At 33.4% G+C, this 25130-nt stretch overlaps 1 protein-coding gene across 7 annotated transcripts in view; it reads left to right on the top strand.

Moving 5' to 3' along the window:
* The window catches only part of LOC143232742 (glutamate-gated chloride channel-like), a 110535-nt gene that overhangs the window by 54464 nt on the left and 30941 nt on the right, over positions 1 to 25130 (top strand). For 5 of the 7 annotated variants that reach the window (XM_076468538.1, XM_076468537.1, XM_076468535.1 and 2 more), the window contains exon 2: positions 20367 to 20426. The exons of the other annotated variants lie outside the window; for them this stretch is intronic. In XM_076468538.1, the coding sequence (XP_076324653.1) occupies positions 20425 to 20426 (2 nt within the window). In that variant the 5' untranslated portion in view covers positions 20367 to 20424. The remainder of the gene's footprint in view (positions 1 to 20366; positions 20427 to 25130) is intronic. 7 annotated transcript variants of the gene reach the window in all.

The raw sequence follows: 25130 nt of genomic DNA, 5'->3' as shown, positions 1-25130 counted from the left end.
TGTCTACGTTCTTAAAAATGAAGAAAGGAGAAGCAGTTGTAACTAAGTTTAAAAAACCTTGGCTAACCCACTAATTGCCAAATAATGATTATATCTTTCGATGATAATAATTGCGACACTACTTTAATGATAATTTAAAAGTGTTATTGTTGCTCGAAAGCCAGTCTTGAAATTGGAAACTTCAAGGCTCGAGCTCGCAATGTGCTGCTGAACAAACTCAGAAGTTAATTACTAAAGAGTAACCATGTTGGTGGCTGGTGCTGCAAACTGACTGCTTTTCTTCGGTTCAACAGTTCTAAATTAGATGTTTGAACTGGTCGAATAGTCTCTGTATTTCAAAAGAAATAACAGTAATCAACATAGCCACCAGATGGAGTATTATCAATGATGAAGGAGGTGAACCAAAGCTTTGCTCTCATAATTAACCCACTATACAAACATAAACTAAGATATAAAAATTTCTATAATTTTTTCCTTACCGTAAAATAGACATTTCATCAGTTGTTTATGACACTGACTGAAGACAACCTTAATATATATATATTCCAAAATGTGCACCTGCAATAATACAACTTAGCCACTACGATTAACATTTATCCAGTTTTCACTAACAAGCAAGACAAATTAGTACCCTGAGAATCGCAATGTTACGGGGCCACATTAGGAATAGTGCATATATATTTATAATGCACGGAGCTTTGTAGCTTATGTTAACACTAATTACTTTTATCACTACAAACTCTAGTGTGTGGATGAAGTACACTTTCACTCTAATCCAAACAGGCTTTCTTTTTATGGGCAGAGTATCAATTTTTGCTTCATTCTGACTAGAAAAACAAGAGCAGTCAAGGAGATTATATACCCGAGTTCCGTCTTTCTTTTAGAGATTACATTTGTTTACATCGGATAATATCAATTTTCATCTTCGAAAACTCAGAAAATCCTTCTCAGATCCAGAATGGTTAACGACCCTCATCATTTTTTTGTAGTGTGATAAAGAGTCTCAGCCTCAATGTGCTTATGAAAATTGGGATATACTTAATCACACTTTTCAGTTATTAACCACAAAACTGCGAAAATGCCCTACATCTCCATTATAAAAACATACTTCAAGGTGGTCCAGAATCTGAACTTGTATCCGGACCAAATCTGAGAAGGACTGTCTTACATTGATTTCCCATCTTGGTTCGTTTATTACTTTTCGAGATACACTTGCGAAAACACAGACAGTCACATACTGACTTAGTTACAATATCTCACTCCTCACTTTATCAGTAAAAATGATAAACTTTGACGTGAATGTTTAACATTTAATAATAGGATTTGACCGTTTCAAATTCTCATTTTGTTAACCTGAAGATGATCCAGGAAGGTCGAAACGTTGTTCTTTGCTTATCAATAAAAGTGTTAATGTCCATATCAGCCGTTCTGAGATACATTTCTGTTAACCAATGGTTAGAATAAGCCAGTGATGTATGTTGTGTTTAAAGTTGCATGTGTTATCGGTTATATACATGCTTGGACTTAGGTACGTATGATATTTCACATCATTCTCTTTGCTACTGTACCTTAGGCTGGCCACCCTAAATATGTATGTAATTCGCATTTAAAAGAGAATGCTAAAGGTTAACTCTGCATTCATAATGTTTCTTCTATGTAAGTATTGTTATCAAACGTAAACATAACAACCAGGCTAGATTTATGAAGACATTTTATTTCTTGGGTTTAGTTTCCTGTGGTTGTTAAGGGGAAAGCCACATAACGGACTATCTGTATCTCTTTCTAGTCACCATGATTATCAAAACCGGATTTTTAGCAGCGTAAGCCCACAAAGTCACAACTGAGACTCTTAGGTTTAGAGCGAGATTATAAGGAAAACAGGGTTTGTTTATATCTCAAATCTTGCTTGTTTAAGATACATTACTAACTCAAATATATTAATTTTCAGGTAAGCAAGGAACTAGAGAAAAGCAGTATGCATTGATACTCAAATAATAATCTTTGTTGTCCCTCGTTGTTACAGAACGTAGATAAAGAACGTGCAAGAGAAAGAGAAATCACTTTTTGGTCAAAAAACATGAGTATGTGTGTGTCTTTTTGTCACAGCAAAGCCAGATTGGGCTATCTGCTGAGTCCACCAACCAAACAGATGAAAAGTGGTAAACTTTAACCCTATAATTTTTTTAACATACTAAAGTTGTTTATTCGCACAGAACTACACAAGGAACATCTGCGGTAGTCATCCTTAATATTGAACTATTAGGTTAAAGTAGCCACTGTCGCATGCGAGATTTGTGGCCAAAATGGAGGGGGAGGAGTCTGACTTAAAGTTTCGTGAACATCGTATATATACTGTACCCCACAGGAAGAACAAATTGTCTGAGGGAGGTAATGATCCCACTTGCTCCCCCAAAATACCGCCTAGGCCCACCGCGAAATCTTGGGCTACTCTAGTCGAATACAGTATACCCTCACCTGTTCGCGGTTCCCCATTCGCGGCCCCGCATATTCGCGGGTTAGGCTCTTAACCCTATCGCATCGTATGCCGGTATACCGGGCTAGCGTCATAACGTCATAAAAACGAATGCTCGGTAAACCGGGTTTTTGTAGGTCATAGAGACTAAAAGCGCTTTTCGAGGGTACGTCTGTATTTACTCTCTCAAGCAGTTTTATCGATTTACGTCTTTATCGAACAATTATTACTGAATTGTACTGTACTGTATTATTATTATCTGAACTGTGCGTACTGTATTTATCTGTCTAAGTTTGCCTTTAAATTTGTTCCACTTTCTGTCAATTCTAATACATGTGTTGTACGCATAGAAAATGACTTTACGGTACAGTAATATACAGTATGGGTAACTATACTATGCGGTGTTACTGTCCTCCTGTACTTACGTTTCTTTTTGATTAAAATATTGTTGCAGTACAAAATTAAAATGTGTTTTCATTATCATTACTACATTAGTGAAATACATGACTGCATGCAATATTACTACATTATTACTGTATTAATGAGTAAGAGTGTCTTTAGAAAGTGTCTGGGAAGCATTTAGTGCCGTATATAATCTCATACATAGAAGTTTTAAAACTGTATCCAATATTCGGGTAAAGAACGTAACCCCCGCGAATAGCGAGGGAATACTGTACTGGGATTTGAAAGTTACCTTTAAAACGCTCCTACAGTGCGGAACGTAATTTTGTAGGAATGAGTCACGATCCGTGTACACCTCTGATTCACAATGGAACGCTAATTACTTAACCAGAACCAACTGGCTGATGGGATTAACGATGAAGAAATTAATTATAATTTTGATTTTGTAATATAAGTTTTATATTTTCATGCATTCCGTTCTTTGTTTGAATAGACTTAACTTTGGTATTTCACAAATACATATAACCAAATAGTCTTCCTTTATTAAACTTCCAAAGGTAACCGACTATCTACGATATTTTGCGTTACCTCAGGTAGAGTGAAAATTGTGGGACGAGAAAGCTAACGGGATTTTCATTTAGTCTGTGAGAGCCATTCAACTCGTATAAACTTTGTTTTATCGCTATAATGGACAACATAACGAACGACCTGTGTGTAACCTTCGTCCCCAGGCACGGTAATGTAAAAAAAAAAACAAAAAAAAAACGCCAAAGTAGACATTGGAAATTTATCTGAAGCAACGACAAAAACAAGAACGAAATATCGATCATCAGAAAACTCTAAGAAGACAGGTTCATGAAAAACTCAAGTCTCAAGAAAGTTGCTTAATTACATGTTTCGTTCAAGCGCTTTAAAAAAATAAAACACTTGAGAAATATCTATCGCAATGGTCATAACACGCTTTTATTTTATGTGGATCATTAAAAAACTATTATATTATTTCTGTTTTTTTGTTTTGCACTAGTTATTCAGATGTAATTAAATAGAAAAGATATGCAATTTACAAGTATAATAAAAAAATAATAACAGAATGAGCAGCTACTGTTTATTAATGATTTGTTCCAACAATCATTATTGTGTTTTTGTGAACCCCACCAAAGACATCTTGTTTTTATTCTCATTATTGGAGTTTGTGGACTACTGTGAAAATATATTTTCTACTGTCATTATTAGAGTTTGTGAATTACAAGTGATACTTTGTGCTTGCTGTCATTATTAAAGTTTGTGAACTATAATGGAGTTATCTCCTTGTTGTTCTTATCAGAGTTATAAAATACAACGGCGATATTTTCTTTCTGCTCTCATTATTACAGTTTGTGATATACAAAGGAGATAACTCCTTATTATTGTTATTATTAGTTTGTGAACTACAACGGAGATACTTTGTTCCTACTGTCATTATTATACGGAGTTTATCAACTACAACGGAGATACTTTGTTCCTACTGTCATTATTATTCGGAGTTTATGAACTACAACGGAGATACTTTGTTCCTACTGTCATTATTATACGGAGTTTACGAACTAGAGTGGAAACGTGTTTGGCACGTTTGCAGTACTAGTAAGGGCGCGGCTACTTATTCAAGCTGACGAACTTTATATTTTTCTGAAAAACCATCAGTTTTTTATACGATGTTTGTTTTTAAATTTCGTGCCAGTACAATTATTATTTAGTGTATAATCTTATTCTTATCTCTGATATTTATTCTTGACGACGAAATAACGAATACAATGGTGAAGGAAATTTATTTTTCTGAGATTCACTCCTGTGGGTTAAAAATTATATAGAAACCAAATTATAAAAAGTCTTCTTTATATTATTAATAAACAGGGGAACGGGCTTCAGTTGTGGCTATACGTAGAAAGTAGTAAAGTTTGTATCTACAAATAATCAATCAGAGTACAAAAACACAAAGAAATGCCACGCATTGGATAAAATTCATGCGTGTAAACACGTATTGCATGTTATATGTTGTTTGTGTGTTTGTTCATTTTTTTTTGTTTTTGAATTTCGCACAAAGGTACACGAGGGCTATCTGCGCTGCCGCACCTAATTTAGCAGTGTAAGACTAGAGGGAAGGCAGTTAGTCATTACCACCCACCGCCAACTTTTGGGATACTCTTTTACCAACGACTAGTGAGATTGACCGTCACATTATAGAGCGCCCCCACTGCTGAGAGGGTGAGCATGTTTGGCGTGACTGGGATTTGAATCCGTGACCCTAAGATTATGAGTCAAGCGCCTTAATGCCTCGGCATGGGATTAACAATGTTCGTTGTTGTGCTTCCCAAATGACGTATTAGAGTTTCTTTGTATTGACTATTGAGTTCGTTAAGGTAAGCTTCAGGGAAAGTTATCCACCAAGCTTTACTTTTTATCATTAGGACAAACAGTTGGTGAAGATGGATTAAGGAGAAAAAAAATCGATAAATAACTATTAATTAACGTTGTGTAATAAGAAACGCAGTAAAAACTGTTTTTTTTCCTACTCTGTAAATAGACAGTAAGTTTGGTTTAACCATCAAACGGTGTGTTCCACGTGTTGTTTTATACTAGGCAATTTTGTGTTTGTGCTTTTAAAACACTCAACGTAAACAATTTAACAAACAAAACTAGGATGAATCATGAATTTTTCACATAAAAGTCATAAGGAACCCAAGAAGTAATTAGTAGGATTTACTACAATGTTACTGGTATGTTTGTTTTTAATTTTATATGTAACTTAGGTTGTTTATTAAAAACTGTCATCAAGATGTAGACCCACAGTCTAGTGTTCACATAGTTTAGAAAAAAGAAAAATCTCCACAGTGTTTATAAGGTTAAAATAACTGGTTACTGATTTTATAAAAAATAATAAATTATTCTATTTTATGTATAGATAAGAGCAACGTTTCGAAGGGTAATGAAATATGATTAAAGCTGAGAGGTTAAATGCCAAGCTAATGACTGCTTGATTAATTTCTATTTCAATAGCCTCGTGTCAGAATTATGGGTTAGATGTTTTGAATATGCAAAATGTTAGAACTTTCTTATAAGTACAAGAGATACTGGTGTACTCTCACCTTCTAATTGATTTTTGTAATAGAAATAATATAATTAATTGTTACGCTATATTATAATAGATGGAAATATGGATTTCATTTCTAATGTGCTCTGAATTTTACGCAAAGCTATACTAGCTATCTGAGCTAGTCATCTCTAATTTAGCAGTAGAAGGCAGGTAGTCATCACCACCCACCGCCAACTCTCGGGCTACTCTTTCACTAGCAAATAGTGGAATTGATCGTACATAATAATACCCCCAACCACTGAAAGGGTGAGCATATAGGCCATGTCGGGCCTATTTGATTTTAAATTATTAATCATTTATTTACATACAATACCAAATGATTATTTTGCATACATTTCAATCTTTTAGTTACCAACATAGGCTCAATCGGCATTTTTCAAGTACATTTTTTTGAGCTATTTATATATCAACTTCTTGGTAAATCAATGACTTTGTTGGTTATAAGGTTCTTACAAATATACAGGTGACAAAAAACAAACAAACAAACTTCAGTATTGGAACTAATGCCACCAGTTACTTCTCAGGTATTACATGCATTTTACTTACAAAATTAGCAAATTAACGCAGTTTGTTGTATTGGTTGATTTTTATTCAGGAAACAAGCAAAAATGTAAAACAAATCAAAATATGGACCCCATAGGTAACGAACAGTATACAAACAAGACAGTAACGTGAATTTTAAACGTAATAATCGAGTTTAGCCAAATGTATGAATGGCATTTGTTTGTAAAAGAAAAATATATTAAGCCTAGTTCTTCCTTATGACCAAATGAACGCTTAAAATAAAATAATTTTATTAAACTAAATAAATCTCTCGAAATAAAATTTTCAGTGAAATGCACAATTAGAATGTACTCTGAAGGCCCCAATTTTTCTACAATGAACACAGTACTGTAGATAGCCCTACATGGCTTTACTCTAAACCACAAACCAAACTGTCCTGAAACAGACTATAAGAAATATATTTTTTCTTCTTATATCTCTCTAGCTTTGTAAAGAATTTCTGTATTTCAAATTAACATGAATTACTTCGGTGTCATCCTACATCTTAAGAATCATTTGCGAGGTCCCGGAACGATTATTACTTTCAAATCTCTTTTAAGATAATAAAAACATTTTAGGTATTAGATGTCCTTATGCCTCTCATGGGAAATGGGAACCGTTCGGAATGTCTAGCGTGTAGTTTTCCTTACTACTACAGAAACAGCAGAATAGGTTATGAAAACCATACGAAAATAAATATTTTTCTGTCGTTTGAAACGAGTTTTGGCTATCTGCGTTCAGTCCACCGCAGGAAATCAAACCCACATTTTAGCGTTCTTAGTCTGTAAATTTAACGTTGACCCATAAGAGAACTTAAAGAAATTTATTTAAAATAACCAACTATATATACGTGTATAAATAATTATGGAAATACATATACAACAACCATGTATGCTGTACGCTTGGGACTATTATATTGTTAAAAGATAAATCCTCACCTGAGGAGTCATATTTCTGAGGAAATGGTATATTGGGACTGAATAATCCTGGATTTCTCAGTAGTCAGGATACCATCAGTTTTATGTAGGTTACCGACACCGTTGGCTGAAACGCAACCCCAGACTTTTACCGATCCCCCTACGTTTCGTTGTATATGTTGTACATTCGTTGTACGTTCACTGTGATGCCATTCTCCTTTACATCGTCAAATAAATTTTGTTTATTGTTCTGAACAGTTCCATCTTGTATTCATCTATAAAGAACACACGTTTCCAGGTTTTCACATTTCGCTGTTTATGGTTTCCAGTTTTGTTCATTCCATTGTGTTTTGTCATGATGTCCACTTCATTGGTTTTGTTATCTTTTCTCAGCAGTGGCTCTTAAACAGCTAGGTATACACTGAATTAAGAACACTTCGTACTGTGTATCTTACTGTTCCGGAAGTAATGTTCACACTTGTTTTTACAACAGGATGATTTGTAGGGTCTGTCCTTGAGATAATTGTAGAGTTTTACTTTCCTATCTCTATCACTATAAACTATCAATACTAGGATGTACTCTGGTGTGTTTCATCTACACATGGTAATGGGACACGTTCTCGTAGTGTTTGCTTTTATACCTTTTTTTTATTCACCATTTATATAATTATTTCTAGTAGTGTATAAATAAATACAATAAACACATATATATACTCAGCATTTATACAAGATGCTTTAGGTTAATATTTCTTAAATACTTTATTGAGCTTTGTAATTTAAACTGTGTAAAGGTTAGAGCTAAAAATGCTAAGGAAGCTTTTGATGGTTATTTTTAGTCCCTCCAGTACGAAAAGGTTAACGTACGCATTTACTGACAGCAAGACTTTTATTAACCTCTCTACTGGTATATTATTAAAGATATTCTCTGGCATCTGCTGATGGTATTTCGTTTGAAGGAAAATGGAGATATAATATTTTCTTGCAGACTCTGCTAATGTTGTTTATAAAACCAGATGGAGATTTTCTCATTATTCTTTATCGATGTCTTTTGTATCATGTGACGTCCTTTCCATGACACACAAACTTCACACCACAGTTTTTCTTTAGTTTTCCCGCTAATAAGCTCCTTATTGAAGTGACAATACATAACAAGAATACAGAAACTAAGTCTATTTTTCTATATCCTGACTTCTTGTATGTTAAATGATACAGGAAAAACATCTTACTGGTATTATTCGTTGAGTAGCATAGTCCTTCTTTAACTTTAAAGAAACATGGAGAAGTCCTTGAAGTTATCTAAACGAATAGTTATTTATTATTAGCTTTATAATTGGGACTGTACGAAGAAAAAACAGTAATATAACTTGAGAATATATTTAAGAAGTGAACGTTTCAAAAGATTGCCACGAAAATCAGTAGAAAATTTAAAATAAAATAAAACATTTAATTATACATTTATCTTATCTGTTAAGTGACAAAGCTATTCGTTCCTCTACTATTGTAACCATTTATTAATATTATCTAAATTTAAAACATATCTTAGAAATATTAACAACTATACCACTAGAATAATTTATTTATTCAACCATACAACGTTTAGCAATCCGTCCAAACACTATGTGAACAATTATCACAAAGATTTCAAACAGTATGTGTTACTTATCAATAATGCCGTCACAATTAATTATTATACTGCGTATCATCAATTATAAGGTATTAACAAACCAGTTATCGTAATTCTCGTATGCTACCACTATATTAACGTGTCGGCATCACTGCTACTAGTACTGAATCATTGAATGCCATGTTCTGACTGTTATAAATTTTGCTGTCATTCATTAGTTGCATATGAACATTTATTTCGAATGTCCTTGGTTTGTTCCTGCGTTATGAGTTTCTAAACAGCATATGATATTATTTTGTTTGTATGTTTTTTGAATTTCGCACAAAGCTAGTCGAGGTATAGTTACAAAATTACAAGTAACTAGAGCAGAAAATACAGGTATAGTTACCAAATTACGTGTAATTATAGAGCGGAAAATACAGGTCTAATTATCAAATTACGAGTAGTTGGAGCAGAACATATAGGTACAGTTACCTAACAATGAGGAACTCTAGAGCAGAAGATACTGGTATAGTTACCAAATTACGAGTAACTAGATAAGAAAATACAAGTATACTTGCCTAACAATGTGGAACTCTAGAGCAAGAAGATAGAGGTATTATTTTCAAGTAAAATATGATCTATACAACAACCATTTGTACATGTAGTTTTCACTGAAATGTTTTGAAATGCATCAGTTTAAACGTCTAACACGTTCCAGTAAAATGTAACAAAATAGTAGAATTATAAGAACGAAACAAACCGACATTTTCCTCAAAAGTCATATTCATACATATTTTTGTAGGAGCTTTCTTTATTATCATTATTTGTTTAGTGAATAAAATGCGCTGAAAGAAGAAGGAAATAGCCTTATACGACGATAATAGATGTCTTTTATTGTTATGAACGGCCTTTGTTGACGCCTCATACTGTCGAAACTTTATTTTAAGGAGACTTATTTAATGAACTCAGTGTTTCTGACATCTTAGAAGTTATTGATCGTGTCGCACCTTTAAAGTACACGTAGTTGTTGACGTTAACAGAAACATCCGTCCTCCTCAAAGTATCCGCATCATCAACTGTACAAATTAAGTAACACACACACAAAAATGACCAGCGGCTATCCATGCATGCTACTTCGATACTTTCGTACAAGTCATTATTTTTCTTTTCTCAGGGCGTTGTCATTCGCTCATAGATCAGGATTGCTAAGATACACGAGTCAGCTGCGCGCAAATTCGAAGCTTTGGCTTGCTTATTGGATGAAAATAATTGAGACACTATGTAACCTTGTATTATATAATTTCTGTGGAAAATAAGTGCGCCGAATTCGTTTACTAATATAATTTGTTGATATATTTAGAAGAGCTGCAAGAAAGATAGTTTTAAATTTAATACTCAGTGTAAACATTTTGGTAAGGCTTAGTTCGAGAACCAGATGCTTAGTTCACACCCTTGAGCATTATTACAACTTTGAATTAATTTAAAAACATGTGTAACAAACTTGCTGATAGGATAAAAAAATTTTAAAAAATGTAGTACTGTCTGAATAACGATACGTCATCAGATAAAAAAAATGTAAAATATTTGTAGTATTATGTGAATCACAATATGTCATCAGGATAAATAAATATAAAATATTTGTAGTATTATGTGAATCACAATATGCCATCAGGATAAATAAATATAAAATATTTGTAGTATTGTGTGAATCACAATACATCATCAGGATAAAGAAATATAACTTTCACTGCTTACCTATGGTTGGCTCAGGGACGTAAAATGTTTGCGATTTTGCGATCAGTGAAAGCATTATTAACAATGACAAAAGTATATAAAAGAGGTCGTAATTTTTTCCTTAACTAATTAAAAGTTACTAATTATTAGAGGTAAAATTCCTTTAAGGAATAAGATTGAACTTGTTTTAACTGTAAACCATTAGTTGACGGTTTAAAGTGTTTACTTTAATAGAGAACAGAGTACTTCTATTATTTAAATTGTGTTACATACAGGAAAGACATTAGTGGCCACTTGACAACATAGCAAGATGAGATTCGAAACGAGAGTAGTTGATTTGTTATAGAGCAGGTATAGGTACAAACTTACGAGTAACTAGAGCAGAAAATACAAATATAGTTGCCAAATTACGTGTAACTATAAAGCAGTGACCATAAGACCCTGTATGATGCATCTCCATCATTATAACCAGTGGGATCCAAACTCATGACTTTCAGGTAAGTAGTTATTTTATTAGTCCTAGCAGAGTAGTTAATGTATGGTGATTCATGGTCCGAAATGAAGTTGATTGTGTTGTGCCTTTCTTAGCCCAAGGAGAGTGGTTGGTTTATGATTCCCTTAACCGAAGAGAATGGTCAACTTTTAATTTCACTAGCCCAAGGAAAATGGGTAACTTCTGATTTCATGATCCGAAGAGAGATTGTTTGACTTTTGGTTTCATTTACTTGAGGAGAGTTGTTAACCTGTACTATTAGTACCTAAAGGAGAATAGTTGATGTGTGATTTGATTAACACAAGGAAAGTGGTTGACTTTCGAAATTATTACCCAAAGAAGGTTGTTGACTTGTAACTTTATCAGTACAAAGAGAATGGTTGATAAGTGATTTCTTTAGCTCAAGGAGAGTTGCTGATTTGTGATTTTTGTGACACAAGTAGAATGATTAACTTATGGTTTTATTAGTCCAAGAAGAGAGGGAATGCTTTTACAATTAATTAATGTGTTAACTTTTCAATCTTTGTGACTGCATTTTTCCAAAGACTATACAACTGAAAAGGGCTCACTGGAAGTACGGAGAGAGATTCTGACTGTCCGGAAAAGATGGACAAAGAAATGAACAAGTTGGACAGTTAAGAGCTTCTCGAATTTTGTATAATATCTATTGTAAATGTGACTCAAAACATCACTAAATACGAGTAAATTCAGTTTCATACTACTAAGTGTCACTGTCCGAGGCCACAATCGAATAACCTTAATGGTTTAATATAGCATACTTATTTGAAACAAACATTAAGAAAAGTTATCAAAATTTGAACATTTTTTACGAATATGTCACTTTTATTAATATACGGTTTAGTGACCATAAGGCATAATAATGCGAACATTTAGTTAGTCACAGAGAGAAAGTTTTGTATTTGTCGAAGGTAGTCTCAATAATAAAACATCGATGAACTTTTTCAGGTTAGTTCAGAGCTTAGTACGTGTGTTGCAATGCAGATACAAATATCCCACTTTTTTATAGTTTACATAATACAAAAACTAATATATTGCTTTGGAAGTCCTGGTGAATTCAGAACCAGGTTAAATCCGGTTTGAGTGTCATGTTTTAATTGAACTCTTAGGTTTTACAGTATGTAAAAAGTCGACTCAAAAGATTATCTGATGTTTACTGGGGTGTTTGGTGTTGTATCCAACATGCTTAACATGATGTTATTTTATGACCTCAAACTAAAACAGTGGATTCCTGTAATTCATGGTCAATGAACTGAAAGTTGGTGGTAAAATTCTGTGTTTTTGGGTAGCAGTGCACAAGAAGTAGCTAGCATTATATTTCCTTTCTTTACTTTCTTACTCAAAGATTCAGTTAAATCCAGTTTCATTTACTTGCTCAAAGACAGTGTTTTTCTTACAAATACTGTGATTCATTGTATATTTTTATGTAACAACAATTAGTTTTTTTATTCATGCTAGAGCCGATCACAGCTCAGTTGTATTTCGTTAAGGTCTCTATTGTTACTAAACAGTTTATTTTTGTTTGTCTTCACATAGTTTTCGTTTTGCATTTACTAGTGACAAATTACTGCCCTTATCGTTCTACTGATTACTGTGGTTTTCTTCAACAATTTGATTCTGTATAATTATTAATACAGTCAGCCATTTTATGTCTTTTTCTGAGACTGACTGTAGCATTTTATATATTCTTATAATTATGAAGATAAAAACATTCTAACATAAACTTGCGGTTTACACAGTTTATATTACATCTATAATTAACTCAGTTAATAGACGTTTTAGTGTTCTTAACTTTCAACAACTTGACGTTCTAATAAATATTTATAAATTGGTACTTTAATCAACAGCACAGACGTATTTGTTTATATACATATTTCTTCATACAAGGGTAGCTTGGAACTCCATTACAAAATATTATACGTTATAGCTACTACCTAAAAGTAACGGAAAATAGTTTAAACGTTTGGAAGTCATGTAATACATGTATATTTTCACATTAGTAAGGTTGTTACACACAAACAAGACCATACTGAAACGAAGCGTTAACCGGTAAACACGTAACGAAATTTAGTCATTTGGAAAAAAAGCATGGCAAAGGCTAAAAAGTTGACAGAGTTTGAACGTGGCGAAATTGTCGAGCTGCAAAAACAAGGTCTCTCTTAACGTGCCATCGCTGGCGAGATTAAGCGTAGTAAAACTGTTGTTGCAAATTTTTAAAAAAAACCCTGACGGATACGAACGAGAATTTCGAGTGGTCGGCCCAAGAAAACTTCGCCAACGTTGAGCAGGAGGATTCGACGGGTTGTTCGGCGAGACACCAGCCAATCGTCGAACCAGATTAAGGCCCTTACGGACGCATAATGCAGCTCAAGAACAATAAGACGGCATCTACGAGAAAAAGGCTTAAAAACCGTAAACGTCTTTAAAGATCACGCCTCCTTCCACACCACGAAAGAGCTCGCATAAACTTTGCTGAGAAGCACCAAACATAGGACGTAGAAAAATGGTAAAAGGTTTTGTTCTCTGATGAGATAAAATTTAAACTTAATGGTCCAGATGACTTCCAACATTACTGGAACGATAAGGATATCCCACCGGAGACATTTTCTACACGACACAGTAAAGGAGGTTCCATCATGATCTGGGGTTTTTTCTCCTTCCATGGAACAATAGAGCTTCAGATTATACAGGGGCGTCAAACAGCAGCTGGCTACATTGGCATGTTGGAGAGAGCATTCTTATTGACTGAAGGCCCTCGCTTATATGGAAATGACTGGATCTTTCAGCAGGACAACGCTGCAATCCATAATGCCCGCAGAACAAAGGACTTTTTCGTGGCGAATAACGTGATTCTTTTGGACCATCCAGCGTGTTCGCCCGAACTGAAACCCATTGACAATGTTTATGGGTGGATGGCAAGGGAAGCTTATAGAAATGGACGTCAATTCTAAACAGTGCATGATCTTCGTGAAGCCATCTTCACCACTTGGAATAACATTCCAGACAGCCTTCTACAAACGCTTATATCGATCATGCCAAAGCGAATGTTTGAAGTTATTCGCAATGATCAACTCACAACTGAGACTTCTTGTTGGGCATTTCCTAACCTTTTTTAGACTTCTTTTTGGTATGGTCTTAAACTTTTGACCAGCTAGTATTTAGGCTAATTTCATAGTGTTCACATTTTCCCTATTAAATGTTAAAAAAGTTTTTGATTTTTATTTTCCCTTTTCTTATTTTCATCTTTCGAAGCTCTACTCAAATAAGTGGTTGAATCTAACAAAATAAAATGCACATTTTTTTTTATGTTCATTGGCCTTAACATTTTGGCCAGCAGTGTATGTCTTTTGTGTGTTTGTATGTGAATATAACTCACGTTTGTCAATTCTTTAAGTACACTTCGTAAAATTATCTGACATTTTTTTATATAGCTTCAAGTTGATATTATTAAACACAGAAATGGCATAAATTTCACAGAAGTGTATATATTTCATCTATGTAATAAGCACTAAACTATTCCTCAGGACCAGAGATGTTCCTGATGATGCTGATAATAAACGACTGATAAATTCAGATACGTAGCCATGCATTACATAGAGTTTGTTCTTTTCGTAGATACTATCATCTAGGAAGTTTTAAGGATTGAAGGAAAAGAGACAGAGACTGGTTTTTCGAGTATAAATATAAATTGTAGCATTGACACCATAGAGAATATCATATATATATATATAATAGAAGGAAGTGTTTAATATGTAATTATTTATGTCCAATTGTCATACTTGTCGTTTCATCAAAAGACCATCATTTCGTTTTTGAGATTTAACCTATTATTAACTAGGTTATTTTACTGCCGTATATTTGTACGACATTATTATCTGTTAGTGGTGTCAGAGGTATCTGACGAAAACACACTGTTAAAGCTATTTAAAATGTTGAAACCCAGACAAACTCATTGAAAAATGAAAACTGCTTCCGTGCGATCACACCTTTTGTGAGATGATATGTGAATATTACCAGATAACTGACATGTACTCCAGCAGTGAGGACAAGGTTTCTTTAAAGTGAAGTGTGGCGTATAAAGATTACTTTTAGAACAGCATAGCCACTAAAAATTGTCAGTCCACTTCTTATGGACGTAATATTAACTCCAGGACAACAATTGAAGGGATAAGACCCTATATGATATACCTCCATCATTATAACCAGTGGGATCCAAACTCATGACTTTCAGGTAAGTTGGATCAAGCAGGTCCTAACTGACTAGTTTCTCTTGGAATGTACTCCTATTCCATGAACTGTAACTAGTGATACATGTTTTAAATGAAATTAATTTGTTAAAAAAACACTTCCACGATTGATGACGTTATTAACATGTGGACGTTTCGAAATATACATATTCCATCATTATCTGTTTATTCATTTCTTTGTTTTGAATTTAGCACAAAGCTACACAATGACTATCTGCACTGGCCATCCCTAATTCAGCAGTGTAAGACTTGAGGGAAAGCAGCTAGTCATCACCACCCATCTCTTACTCTTGGGCTATTCCTTTACCAATGAATAGTGGAATTGTCCGTTACATTGTAACGCCCCCACGGCTGAAAGGACGAGCATGTTTTGTGTAACTGGAATTCGAACCTGCAACCCTAAGAATGCAAATCGATTGCTCTAACCATTTGGCCATGTCGGGCCGACCATCGTCATCTACCTGTAACACATTAAAATGTTGGCGGCTTGTATGTAACATGAAACATTGTTATATTTGTGGAAAACAGTGTACGAAAATTATTTGTGTATTGGTACAGATTTTGAGTATTTATTTGAATTATAATAATTATATGATTTTATACCTGTGTTGTGTAAAATAAAATGCGATTTTGTACATGAATTCTCGCTTTCATAATATTATACAATTCAATATTAGTACCTGAGACTTATTTAAATCAAGAATGTTCAGGACGTAATGAATATTTTTTATTTAATAAATAGCACTACACATTACTCTTTTGAAGCCCTTGAGTAGTTGCAATGAGTTGACCCAACACTGTAACTAGTCGTATTACTTGCTTCCTTAAGCTGATTAACCGATGTTTTGGGTTAATGGACACAGCTTATTCATTCACCTTATTGTTGTATATCCTTATCGTCTATTTTAAGACTTTAATAGTTTAGAGCTAACTCAGGATGAAAGTGTTATGTCATGTGTTTCCATTATAAATTAACGACGAATGTCTTATACTCCGTGTTTTAATTACAACACAAATTTGCTTAATTCAGTACAAATCACGGAAGTTTTTAAGCTAGGTTAACATGATCCTATTATATTCAGAAAATACGTGGCAAATTACTCAAAAAATCGATTTTTTTATATAAATTAAAACAACTTTTCGTATATACGAGTCATTGAATTAACTAACATATAAGTCAAGCGGTATTATCTTTTTTTTTGTATACCTTGTTAATTAATAATTCTTTATAGGCACAAAGAAAAACCACATAAATATACTCTGTTTTAATATGTTTTTATGATACTATTTTAACAGATTATTATTTTTAAATATTTATTTTCACGAACACATCATGACACTTAAGAGTATATATACAGAGTCGAAGTTGTGTGGCTTCTGACAGATTATTACATAACATGATTCGTCAGGGTATACATGCAGAATGGTACTTTTGTGACTTCTGGCATATTATTGCACATCTTGATTCGTTGAAGGTATACACGCAGAGTGGTAATTTTGTGGCTTCTAATATGTTATTTCACATCTTGATTCGTCAGGGTATATATGCAAGATGGTACTTTTGTGATTTCTGACATGTTTTTGCACAATGTGATTCGTTAAGATATACATGCAAAGTGGTAAGTTTCAGGCTTCTAACACATTTAATGCACATCGTGATACGTCAGGGCATAGATGCAGAATGGTAATTTTGTAACTTCTAAAGATTTATTACTCAGCATAATTCTTGAGCATACATACAGAGTGGTAGTTCTGTGGCTTTTGGAAAATTATTGTGGAAGTCAAGCTGAAGTTAGCTGAATTAGATTTTTTCGCCGCCTTGTCTTTTATTGAGGGTTGATTAAAAGTCGAATAGCCTAGATGGATTAAGTTTATTTAATTTGCAGTACAAGTTCTTAATATAAGCACTTTTGCTTATAAACTTTAAATAGAAAAAGAAAATATTTAACAGTGGACTAACATTAGTACACGTAAGAATTACTTGAGTTCTAAAACCAAGTATCTTAAAGTTTTTAATTTAGCTCACCAAGTGAGACTGTGGTATATCTTTGACATGCACAGATGGTAAGAATAGAAAGCTTGACTGTCTGGAAAGGTCTGACTTTAGACAACAAGCGATTGTCAGGTTAAAAAAAAAAGCGATTACGTGTTTCAGTTATGTTTTGGTTTCTGATGTACATATATACATATGTGATGAAGTATTAAGTATTTAACCATTCTATCATACCTTGTATAAAGCTAAAGGATGGTTTGTATAGTCATGAACATTCATAATGAAACCACTTACCGAACTACAAACTCATTAACTGTTTGCACACAGTTAAACAAAAACATAGGCCCAGCATGGCCAGGTTATTGAGGCACTCGACTCGTAATCCGAGGGTCGCGGATTCGAATCCCCGTCGCACTAAACATGCTCGCCCTTTCAGCCGTCGGGGAGTTATAATGTGACGGTCAATCCCAATATTCGTTGGTAAAAGAGTAGCCCAACGGTGGATGGTGATGACTAGCTGCCTTCCCTCTAGCCTTACACTGCTAAATTAGGGACGACTAGCGCAGATACCCCTTGAGTAGCTTTGCGCGAAATTCAAAAAGAAACAAAAACATAATATACTTTATTCAACTGAATAAAAAGTTTAATTTATTACATTTCAGATTTTAAATTTCTCATAGAAATTAACTTCTGCTTGATGATTTCCTAAGATATGCTCGCCGTAAAATTTTTGCGCGATGTTAATTTTTTTACTAGCGCCTTGAAATGAAAGATTTTAAAATTTATTTAGAGAAATAAGTTTTATAGTATTAGGCTGCTTTAAAGGCGAGTATATCACGACTCAGTGAACCTGGAAAAATCGTACTTTAAGTATAAAACTTCATAATATTTGCATTAAAGTAGCAACATAAGGGCACAAACAAAATTACAGAAAGAAACAATATTTAATTTGATAAATGTATTTAATTTTTATCATCTATACAAATATCTGAAACGTATACGTAAAGGAATACTTCAATGTTATCTCTGTTTCTAAGCAAAATTTGTAAACAATTGAAATGTTCTATGTCTCAACTAACCAGCGTTTCGTTCTGTAGAAGATATGACTAGCACTAAATAGTTTGTTATTGCTCTTTAAAAAAAGAGAGAAAGAGAAAAATGAACAATACGAATTCATAAAAATATTTTATAGATTATTAGAACTTTAATTATAAATCGTAGTAGCATTTGAATTAGATTTTTTTGCCGCCTTGTCTTTTCTTGAGGATTGATTAAAAATCAAATAGCCTTGATAGATTAAGTTTATTTAATTTACAAGTACAATTTCTTAATATACAACACCTTATTTCGTGCCTCAATAAATTATGCTAACATTTGTAGGTGGCTTCTTCCTGGAATGAACATTAATATAATCACGTAGAGTTTGTTTTTAAAAAAAATCATAGAAAACTAAACAAACAATGTTGCCCTAAACTCAAAATTTTATTAACAATTTCAAACATATCCCAGAATATTGATGTTGAATATGATTTTGTCAATGTGGACAATTGTGAAAGTGCTAGAAACAAAACCAAAGGCCTAAGTTTAACTTCTATGGATTTTTTTTCAATCCACGGATTTGAGATTATGTATTTTACTTTTATCACTAAATTAATAATCAGGGAATTTAAGCAACTGGTAGTCCTATTTTTCTTAAAGTTATACATATGTAGCTGGTAAATAAAAAAATGTAGAAATTTATAGATATTTTGTAGAAGTAGAAAAGTACAAACGAGTGACTGATATTTTTAACTGTTAAATATAGAAATGAATAGCTTTGTTTCTTCACAATAGATTTGGTGGTTAAATACTGATAAACGATATGTTTAGTGTAAAAAAGATTAAACACGGTTCTTCTGTTTGTGAGTTTGAAAGGTATCACCTTCATATATACAGTAGAGTTATGGCGTAAATTATCCTCGCCATTATTCAAGCCCGTTCTTACCTGTGAAAACAAAATTACATGACTAAATTCAGCTAATGTTTAACTGTATGAGTCATTGTTTGGAACAGATTCCCTTTATAAAAATGTTCCTACTTATACAGAACTTCTTACTGTCAATTGATATGCGTTCAAACAACATCTCGGACCCAGCAGAACGTCAGGTCAGTTAATACTACATGTATAAGCATCTCAACTGAAGTATACACGCAAATACGGCCCTCTTGTGGCACAACGGTATATTTTCGGAGTTACAATGCTAGAAACTGGGTTTCGATATTCGTAGTGGGCAGAGCACAGATATCCCATTGCGTAGCTTTGTGCTTAATTACAAAGAAACATACAGACGTGATTTTAAACTGTAATCTCCCTCACGCAGCAGGTAAGCTCTGATGGTCCATCAGTTGTAAGACAATTTCTACAATATCACAGGGCAACAACAACAACAAATAATGTTGAAAATTACTGAACACCTCTAATTTTCGAGTTATGATAAATGTATTCAAAATATTCTTATATGCTGTGAAAATAACTTTTTCTTTAATAGTTTTTAGTCAGTGCAAATTGCATATATGAATGTTCAAAAATGATACATAATAGCGATACCAGTTTAAAAAGAGCAGTGAGTATAATAATATTATATACTGAAAATACATTCATGCTATGTTCAAAGCTTTCATCATGGTATTATTTTTATTTTTTGTTATAAAATATATACTTGGCTTGTTGAACCTTTTGTGTTTGTTCTCAGTTTCACGCTGTTAAAAGCAACAGTAATAACTCATCATCGCAGAATTCCATAGTCTTTAATATCACTGTTTTATTTTAGATATAACTTGATGGAACGCTCACTATGTTCATCGCTCACTCCTCGTTTAGAAGACTAAATGTAAGTGTAAGAAGTAAATATTTGGTTAAATCTTAGACCTCATTTTCTTGTAGTTATTAAGCATATCATTAATCATCACAGCATAATTTTCATGTCTATGATTTCCTAAGAAATTTTCGATAAATAGTTTTAATGATCTCCAGGCAGCAAATTCTTTTTGATTTCAGCATTTCAAATAATGTTCTAAAAAATAAAAGGATTTATATTTACAGAACTAGAGTTTAAAAGATTTAAAAAACGAAGTTTTGAAGAATTTAATTGTATTGCATGTATGATACAAGAAAGAATATCGGGCTTTATTTTGACTGAGGCGAAATGGCCAACAGTGAGTGAGAAGGGAATTTTTGAATATTCTAGCAAATTGAGCATATGAGGGTTTTGTAATTCTTGAGTCGAGTAGACAGGCATGCAAATGAAACAAAAGTGGTGCAATTTGCTATCGTTATATTGGGAACAAATAGCATATATGACACGATATATTTGACATTTTACACCAACAATGCAGTCAATGTTTGAAGCTATCAAAAATGTATGCTTTTTGTACATTAAATTGTCAAAGTAAACCTAACTTTACAGCATATATGTATTATACAGAGCCGACTGCGTAATTCACATAGTGCTGATAAAATGCTGAGATATTACAATAACTCAAAATATAGAGGGTGTGGGGAAATTCTGACTACATTATTGAAATTAGGAACATCAGATTACCCTGAATCATCTGAGTTTTCTTTAGTAGCAAACTTTTCTGTTTTCCAATGTTATCAAACAGCAAAATGTTAATGATCCTTCTTGTGTTTGTGTCATAAATACATAGTAGCTTTCCATTGAATGATACTTTTACTTGTTATTAACCGTCTGTTGCAGATTATAAGGCCTTATTCAGGTGAAAAAGGCCTCGTTTTAAAAACCGAGATGTTCCTTTACTGTAGAAACAGGCAGAAGCAGTTAGTCCTTTGAAGTCAAAGCTCTAAAATCATCGTTTGCTTAAAACCACTTCACTTGCTGTACATTTGATTTACGTCGTAATTAGCGAATTTCTAGTTTTTCTACCCATGATTGTTTTGTTTTGGATTTCACTGAAACCAACACGAGGACTATCCACTCTACCCGTCCTTAACTTAACAGTGAAAGACTAGAGAGAAGGCAGCTAGACATCACCACCCACAGCCAGTTTCTGAGCTATTATTTTACCACGAATAGTAAGATTGATCGTAACATTATAATGCCCCACGGCTGAAATATCGAGCATGTTTGTTGAGACGGGTGATTCAAACCTGCAACTTCCAGATTGTGAATCATCTACATACTGCAGCATCTTTGTCGAAGCCATTTTGTGAACTTTCTCCAAGGTCAAAACAGATACATAATTTCTAATGTAACATGTACTTAGGTTATTTAAATATAAGAAAATGTGATATTTCTAATGTTTCCTGCACAAGCAATGATTCATATAGATTACATAGAATAATAATACATGGTTTATAAACAATCGCATGTAATATTCATTAGTTAAATAGCAATGTTTACTTACATTGTCTAGTGTTAGTATAATATCAAAAATGTTTGCAAAGATATACACTTTACTCATCATAAAATATGCTTTACTTTACTTTATTATTCTCTGCTACATTCAAACACATGGAGGTTAATACCTGCTTTCTAAGTCTCTACTGCTCTATGGTCTTGCAAATTAATTATAATTACGTAAATCATAAACAAAAAACTATTTTGGAATACTCATTGAAATTTACTGCCAAATAAACCTTTAGGAAGGAAGTGAGAGGCGATGTCATGGCGCTGTATGCTTTTATTCCTTAAAAAAAAACCTTCATTGTAACTCAGCATTAAATATGAATGCTTAAAATGCCAAAATCGGGGTTCGATACCTGTGGGGGATATCATAGATAATCTACTGACTCACTTTATGCTTAGCAAACAAATCGTTAGAAAAGCTGGAGAATAAATGGACTGAATACAATTCTGTTTATTAACTTTTCAGTGTTATTCGAAAAGGATTACAATATACACCTGATAACTTCTAAAAAAAACATCAGAAATGATTACAATATACAGCTCATAACCTCTAAACAAAACATAGAAAATGATTACAATATACACCTGATAACCTCTAAACAAAACATCAAAAATGATTACAATATACAGCTCATTACCTCTAAACAAAACATAGAAAATGATTACAATATACAGCTCATAACCTCTAAATAAAAAAAATTATTACAATATATACCTCACAATCTCTAAACAAAACATAGAAAATGATTACAATATACAGCTCATAACCTCTAAATAAAAAAAATTATTACAATATATACCTCACAATCTCTAAACAAAACATAGAAAATTATTACAATATACACCTGATAATTTCTAAACAAAACCTTTAAATATATGGGGAACTATATGTAGTTTGTTTGTTTTCCGAACTTTAACTGATCATGTCTTGAGTGTGCATTTTTTTATAATTTGTTAAACTTTTCTACTGCTTTTAATTTGAATGGCTTTATTGTAATTCCATCTGTGTATAACTTCGGGTGGTTTATTACAGGATTTGAAATTAAATGTTCCTAGAGTGGGCCAATGGTAAGTTTGAGGACTTACAACGCCAAAATCTGATGTTCGATTACTTGCGGTGTACAGAGCGCATGTAACTTAGTTTATTGATAAGCATTAATAATCAATCGAAACCGAAATTGGGCAAACGTTAATAACATACCTAACACACACAAACTTCTAGTTAATTCTTCCTGCCATCCCATACAAAAAGTAATTCTACATAAAACACTAGAGAGTTATTACGATCTTGAATTTGTTTCTTATATCGAATTACAAAATTTACTCTTACTTCGCCCGTCTTTCAGAAACTAACTTACTTTTACTATTGTTATTGTCACATACAATCAGCACGGCATGGCGTGGTGAACAGGGCGCTTAAGTCGCACTGTAGAATCCGACCTCAAATCCAGTCACCGAACTGCTAGTCTTATCACCCGTGGGAGCGTTATAATGTTTAATCAATCCAACTTTTCGTTGATAAAGAGCAGTTCAAGAGTTGACGACAGGTGCTTTTGATTAGCTGCCTTTCCTTTATCGCTTTTAATTAGGGACGTTTAGCGTAAGTAACCTTCTACCCAACAAAAACCAAAGCTATGACAAACAGATGGACCCCGCAAGGCCAGGTAGTTAAAGCACTCGACTCGTAATCCGAGGATCGCGGGTTCGAATCCTCGTCACACCAAACATGTTCGCCTTTTCAGCTGTGGGGGTGTTATAACGTGACGGTCATTCTTATTATCATTGGTAAAAGAGTAACCCAAGAGTTGGCAGGGGGTGGTGATGACTAGCCGCCTTCCCTTTAGTCTTACACTGCTAAATTAGGGACGGCTAGCGTAGACAGCCCTCGTGTAGCTCTGCGCGAAAGTCAAAACAAACAATAACAAACACATCAGCTCTCACCACGCAACAAACGTAAGAGCAAACATTAGTCAACTTTTAACACGTAACAAAACTATAACAAAAGTATTTTTCTCATGGTTTATATACAATAAAATGAAAGTCATTATGAACCATGAGATGCGGTGTCAACAAAGCATTTTTATCGTATTTTCATGCAACGTAACGAAAGTAATTTATGATATAGAGAAGTTATGAATCTTATTCCTACTTCGTCAGTATAGGACTTTTATTGTTTAATATGAGACGTTATTATACTTAAAGATATGTACAGAGCTCTTAATTAAAGTTATGTTTATATCTAAGTTTTCTTTAAAATTAAATGGACCGGCCAAGAGTGTCCACATTATAAATTCTAGGGTTAAGAGTTTGCATCCTGTTGCTACAGAAATACTATCTGCACTTTGGGCTGTGATAGCGTTATAAGTGTAACGGTCAAACCCAAATATTCATTCAAGCAAGAGATAGGTAAAGAGTTCGCATTGGACATAGTTTGCTAGCTACCTTCTATCTTTGGTACCAGTTCAAAATTAGAGACGACATGGAGCTGATAATGTGTGAGTAGTCTTGCATGAAAAATTATAAAATAAGCAGACAAACTTTAAAATAATCAAGGTGTGTGGTAAGCGTTTCGATACGGACAGTTAACAAAGCGTAGTTTTTTTTCAAAATTTCTAATACTATAGTTTTGTAAGCAAGTGGTATGAAATCTGTATGTATAGCTTGTAGCTAGTGCTGTCAACTTGGAGGTAAATATGACACCGTTTCATTGTCGTATTACACAGCTATTCCCCCATGAAACCTTTAAAATGTATAATCCTGTAATATGTGTGATATTTGTTCGTTGATGGGCCTCTTAAGAGCAGTGGATTATTACATTTGTACGTGTTTTGTTATGCGATAGCAATGTTCTTTACAAAGTGATACTTTAAGACAAAGATATATTTATTGCTTTATATGTTTGGATGTTCACTTTCCATAAGAGCCATAAACACAGTGATAAGAGTTATTTGAAACGTTAATGTCTCCCATCGACACATATTATGTTACACCTGTACAACGATTTATCTTAATAAGTTAAAATTTAGGAAACTTGTGTAAGTTTTAAGCACTCAAACGATCAATGTTGTATAATACACAATTAAAATTATATTTAAAAACCAATCGACGGTCGAAAATACACTATATGTTTAGTCGTCGTTTACGTCATCCTCAGAAGCGTGAAAAACA

Source organism: Tachypleus tridentatus, chromosome 11, assembly GCF_004210375.1.
Source record: "Tachypleus tridentatus isolate NWPU-2018 chromosome 11, ASM421037v1, whole genome shotgun sequence".
NCBI classification, from domain to species: Eukaryota; Metazoa; Arthropoda; class Merostomata; order Xiphosura; family Limulidae; genus Tachypleus; species Tachypleus tridentatus.
This window is presented reverse-complemented; position numbering and strand designations above follow the sequence as displayed.